Consider the following 6,000-nt stretch of genomic DNA (forward strand, 5'->3'; position numbering starts at 1 on the left):
AGCCATAGAAACATCAGTGAAACTATTGTTTTTATTTATCTATTTAGCAAAAATATTTAATTTGTTTACTTATTTCCACTCAGAGCCCTTTCAAAGACTTGCAGAGCATCCTCAGCAAGCGTGTCAAGGAAATAATTCAGAGCTTTGTAGGTTGTGCAAAAAGACAAGCTCATTCCTGCTGCGATTCCAAATACTGGAATCAATTTGGCTGCTTCCCCTGTTGCTTGTAATACAGCTGTCTGTGCAAAGGAGGTCAACACCTTCATAATGTGACCTTTATCTATTTCTTGTTTAGCCAGTGAGGATTTCATGACATCACACAGATCAGAGTATGGCACACCTGTGTTCTTAGCAAGTCTCTCCAGTGATGGTTTATCAAGACCAAACCCATCTACATACTCTGTGACAACAGTAGCCATCAAGCTGAGGTCAATCGTTGCAGGAAGTAAAGGAATTGGAACACCTCCTACAGCTGCAGACAGAAGAGCGTTGTATTTTATTCTGGACTGAAAAGCTGCTTTCTTCTTGTTGATGATCTCCAAGCTGATGCTGGATGTGGCAAACAGCAGAGCATCTCTCTGGTGTTCAGGAAGGTCTTCCTCTAAGGTCTTTTGTAATAGAAGGAAGTCATATAGGTGGAGCTCAAAGCCCGACACCAGGAAGACCTGTGGAGACTCCACGCCTAGTTTTTTAAGACCTGTGAATAAATCAGAAAAATGATTCAGAATATAATCTGACCATGAAACAATAATGTTTACATTTATCTAAACCAAGGGGTAAAGCTGAGAGGTTAGCTAAAAATATCGGATGACAGGAAGAAAGAATAGTGTGATGTTTATTTATAACAAATCATTTATTGTCTTTTTAGGAGCAGGGATAGCTCAGTAGGTCGAGTCGCTACCCCATGATCAGAAGGGTTGGGGGTTTGAATCCACTGAAAGGCTACCCTGAGGTAGGCCTGAACAAGATACCGTCCCTACACACTGCTCCCCGGGTGCTAGATTATTGGCTGCCCACTGCTTCACTGAGTGAGTGGGTTAAATGCAGAGAGGGATTTTTCCAAGGGGATCGATAATCATTATTATTATTATTTAACATAACTATCATCTTCCAGCTGATTCATCACAAGTCACTGCAGCTCAATAAAACCTGAACTCATTCACAAAGTTCAGATGTGAAAAAGAAGAAATCCAGTCTGCTCGTAAACCAGATCAAATTTAGTTAATCAGTTAATAAAAAGAGAAACTTACTTTGAACACAGTATTCCCTGATCTTTGTAAGAGTCGTCTCTTTGTTGAAGTTTCTCTTTCTTTTCTCAGCATTTATATCGTTGTCAACCTTTGATCGAACATAGTAGAACTTTTTCTTCATCCTCTGAATCTCCTGAGCGAGTTTCACATCTTTTTCTGTAAAGCGAGTGTCTGAGATGATGATGAAGAAGTCAAACTTCTCAAATTCAACAAGCTTCAGGTACTCATCAGCTGGAAACTTGGTGGTGCCGATTCCAGGAAGATCCCAAAAAGTAACGTTAGGATATTTTGGATGAGGGTATGGTGTGACCTTTAGGGTGGTTTCTTTAACATCAGTAGGAGCAGCTCCCTCGTCATCATCTGTCAGGCCTCTGAAGGAATTAATAAAGGTGGATTTACCAGAACCAGATTCTCCTGTGATGGCGATGTTTAGTGGAATATTCTTTTGGTCTTCTAAAAGTTCTTTAATCTTTGCAACTGCTGCAGGAGCGTCATTGTTCTGCAGATCATTTCTTACTGAGGCACACAAAATGTCCATGTCGACCCTTAAATAAAAGATAAATACAATTACTGCATTAGTTTCAGTCTTGCAGAAGCTTCTGAGGTCATACTATGGTGTGGTGCTCTGAAAGAACTAGTTTTTCAGCATCATTTTGAGACAGGATATTTCTAAATACCGGTCCTACAAATTTGTTTAATATGTGCATTGAAGGACATATCCTGGTCAAAAACAAAAGTCACATACAACTGAATTGTGGATTGATTTATTACAAAGTATAGGCTCTGATCTCATCAATAAAGTCATATTCATATATGGTGAATATTATTCTGGAGCTATGAAGCGTTCTCTTTGTTGGTTCTTTAATTCCTCTCACATGTTTATTAATTTCAGAGAAACCAAACGAGCCTCCAGGATAATCCCACAAACTGAAAAACACAGAACTATCATTTCATAATTGATTACACACCATGAGATCTCTGGATTTGAAATGGTCACAAGTTAATGAAAAAGTAATTAAGTGTGAGATAATCTCCCATTGTTAATATGTAAAAGTTCTAACAGAATACTGTTGCAGTTACTCACTGGAGTGTCTCCTTCCTGATGCGACCGCAGTTCAGATGATTCCTTCCTGTAAATTCAAATGGTTACGGGAAGAATAAACCTTTTGACTATTTTCTAACAGTCAGTTTTAAGTCAGCAAAGGTTTTAGCTTCCAGCTGTAATGGGCAGTCAAGTTTAAACCAAAGATTGTTCTCTACGTTTGGTGTTTTTAGGGTGGAGCACAGGTTCTACCTGAAATACTACCTCAAACTTTTAAAAAGGAGGCGGAGCTTCTGTTTCTGTCTCTTAGCTTCTGTGTCATAAGATTTGAAATCACACGTATAGCTCTAATTTAATAATTATAAATGGTACTCAAACTCAGGTATAAGGAAGTTTTTTTATTTTAAACATAACTTACTGGCATCCTGGTGCCAGTAAGTTACGGTGATGTGGATTTACAATAACTTTGTATTAATTATATTAACAGCAAAATTTTCTGCAGGGGCAGACCGTGTGGAGCCTTTATTTTGAGGTGATACACATGAAACATAAATCAAGGTGAGAAATAAACTTGAGCAACAACTAGAGTGTGAAGACTATGACTAAACTAAGACACTGTGACTAGACTATGCTGACTGTGAATTAACTATGAGACTATAACGCTGATGAGACATGATACTGGACAGAGGCTCTCCAGAACCCCCAGCTGACGGCAGCGTGGGAGCACAGCACTAATGGCTGAGGTGAACATGGAATAGCTGGTTGAGTCAGAGCCTGAACAGGGGGCTGAGCTGAAGGCTGCGCAGGAAGCTGAACTGAAGCCTGAGGAGAAACAGTCTGTTGGGACATAATGCCACACTCTGAGAGGGCAGGTGGCCAACAGTCCCTTTTCCCCCCTTTCTTTTTCTTCTTTTTTCTCTTTCTTCTCTTTTTTTTCCAAAGCCGCAGCAACTGCCAGGAACCATTCGCAACCAGTTGGGGAATACTAATTTTTTCTATCAATCGATGTTTGCCAACCTGTCTCTGTCATGATCCTGGGTCCTGTTGACCCAGCGTTTTGTGTTTTCTATTAGTGATTTTGGTTCTGTTGTTCCTTCTGTTTAGTGTTATTCTGTTAAGTCCGGGTTTCCTAGTCTGTGTCTTTGCGTGTGTGTGTTTCCTGTTTTATTGTGAAGGTCTGCGTCTTATGTGAGTGTTTTCAGTTTGCCTCCCTAGTCTCGTCACGTTAATCACTCCCAGCTGTGTCCCCCACCTGTGTGTAATCTCCCTGTGTTCTCTGAGTGTTTTTAAGTCGTGTCTTCTGTCTTAGTCGTCGCTGGTTCGTCTGTGTTGTTTCCCCTCGGTCTCCCTGCGTTTCTCCATCCATCTCTCTGTGTATATTTCCTCGGACCTCCCTGCATCTTTGTTCTGGTTTGTTTTGTTAGTTTGCAAAGTTTAGGTTTTCTGTTACAGCTTCACCCGCGCCATTTCTGTTGTATTTACTTTTGTAAATAAATACTCACCTGCACCAGAGCTGCCGCTTCCGGGTCCTAAATAATCACCACACGGCTTGCCCCGGCAGACCGTGACAGTCTCTATGTCTGTGTCCCCGTTAACGCTAGTAAATCAGGAAGGAAACTCCATCCATATGATGCTTGGAACATCACACAGATATGTTTCTGCTTATCAGTTCCAGGTGAAACGGTGGCACGGTGGTTAGCACTGTTGCCTCACAGCAAAAGGTCCTAAATTCAATTCCGCCATCAGGCCGGGGTCTTTCTGTGTGGAGTTTGCATGTTCTCCCCATGTTTGCATGGTTTCCTTCTGGGTATTTCGGCATCCTCCCACCGTCCAAAGACATGCAGTTTGTGGTAGGTAGGTTAATTGATTAATTCAAATTGCCCAGAGGTGTGAATGTGAGCGTGAATGGTTGTCTGTCTCTGTGTGTTGGCCCTGCGACAGACCAGCGACATGTCCAGGGTGTAGTCCGCCTCTCGCCCTCTGACAGCTGGGATAGGCTCCAGTGGCCCCTGCAGGATAAGCAAAAGTGGATGGATGGAGTTCCAGGTGAAACACATATCCATCTCATCTCATCGAAAATAAATAATTAGGAAGAAACAAGCTGGTGGATTTACCACAAGGGTCTTGTGAACCCTCACCCTCAAGCATCTACTACCCAAACTTGATTTCCTGGATCATATTTGTCATGTGAAATAACTTAACCAACCAAAGGAGCCCTGTTACATTGTTTGTTTGTTTTCTTTCATGGAGAGCCAGAGGAAAAGACACTATGATATAATGCAGTCCTTTCAGATACATGTGTGTGTAGCTTGTGTCTCTGTTTGTGCATTTGTGACTGAGTGCATCTGTTTTCATCTTTTTGCATGTGAGTCACTGTGTGTGTCTCTCTTTGTTTTTGTTTTTTTCTTGCCTGTCCCGTTTGGTACTTTAGCAATCAGAATTGTTGTCTGAGGTCCAGGAAAGATGCCCAGCGGATTTATTTTTCTTCCACTTGATTTAATCTATATTATCATTGCCTATTTCATTTTATTTTAAGTTATTACAAATTGGACAGACAATTAACAAAATGCAATTCCAAAAAGATGTGTTTTTAGTTCTTTTTAAAAAGAAGCTACTGAGTCCAGAGATCTTAAGCTCAGTGGAAGTCAGTTCCACAGTCTGGCAGCCACAGTGACAAAAGCTTTGTCTCCCTTAGTTCTCAGCCTTGTATGATGAATGATAAGTAGACCCTGATTACATGACCTAAGAGACCTTCTAGGGACATAGGGCTGTAGAAGTTCAATGATGTAGGCAGGAGCTTGTCCACGAAGAGCTCTAGCTATAAGTCAGTACCAGAATTTTAAAATGGACTCTAAATTCAGCGGGGAGCCAGGAAGATATAGTTTGTTTATGTGAGCACCCGTGTGTACATGTCACACAGTGGAAAATTGTGTTTTTATATTTTGTTTAGTGTCGATTTTATTGCATGTTTTTATTGATATTTTTATTGCATGATTTTATCCCCATATTTATAGTGCGTGTTTGGTGTTGTTGTGTAGTATTTTTTCCACTGTGTATTAAGCGGACAATTGTAGGCACCTGTGAGGTGGGGGCGTTTCCCGAGGTGGCCTATCAGCCACCAAACGGACTTAAGGGAGATGGTGAGCACAAAGCAGAGAGAGGAGAGACACACGAGAAGCGAGGAGCAGGAAGCAAAACGTGTGCAGCCCAGCACCTGTGAAGAAAGACCGGCCTGCCTGTGGGACGTCACGAGATATCCGACGATCGGCCAGCACAACCCGGCGATCCAGTCCAGACGGACAAAATAGCAACAGTGGGAGGCAACGCGTGAAATCCACAGTAGGGCAGGGGGACGCCTCTGCCTGCATTTGTGAGTATCGCTTTCCCACTGTTGGGCGCTAGGCGTAGCTTTGCCGGGGGAGGACAACAGCGGCTGCGCCGACAACGTTGCTGGCCCGTGTCTGTTGTTTCAGGGCGGGGCTGCGAGGGAAGCCGTGTGCAGGTGCGGAGAGTGGCTGGACTACACGCCCGCATACCGTCAGGCGGAGATAGGAGCCTCCTCCCTGGTCGGCTGCTGGCGAGTTTTACCATCCCGGAAGAGGAGTTCCTCTCCTGTCTCTTCTCCATCTAAGGAACATTTGCCCGCATGTGTGTGGCTGGACAAGAGGGAATATAGGACTCTGGGGGGGAAGTTTTTACCATACTAAA

General features: G+C 42.7%; 1 protein-coding gene across 1 annotated transcript; it reads right to left on the reverse strand.

The window, feature by feature from the left end:
- Window positions 1-65: 65 nt before the first annotated feature.
- Window positions 66-1,788, reverse strand: LOC102787547 (interferon-inducible GTPase 5-like). The gene is made up of 2 exons (XM_087833264.1): window positions 1,251-1,788; window positions 66-697 (listed from the first exon to the last, which is right to left on the reverse strand). Exons 1-2 carry the CDS (start codon window positions 1,786-1,788, stop codon window positions 66-68), a joined length of 1,170 nt encoding a protein of 389 aa, XP_087689390.1.
- Between the last annotated feature and the right edge of the window lie 4,212 nt (window positions 1,789-6,000).

This window comes from Neolamprologus brichardi, chromosome 19 (genome assembly GCF_056152115.1).
Source record: "Neolamprologus brichardi isolate AB-2024 chromosome 19, ASM5615211v1, whole genome shotgun sequence".
Taxonomy (NCBI): Eukaryota; Metazoa; Chordata; class Actinopteri; order Cichliformes; family Cichlidae; genus Neolamprologus; species Neolamprologus brichardi.

Coding starts and splice junctions, on each gene's coding strand:
- LOC102787547 (XM_087833264.1), bottom strand. CDS start 1,788: ATGGACATTTTGTGTGCCTCAGTAAGAAATGATCTGCAGAACAATGAC. Junction 698..1,250: donor CAGGGAATACTGTGTTCAAA/GTAAGTTTCTCT, acceptor ATTTATTCACAG/GTCTTAAAAAACTAGGCGTG.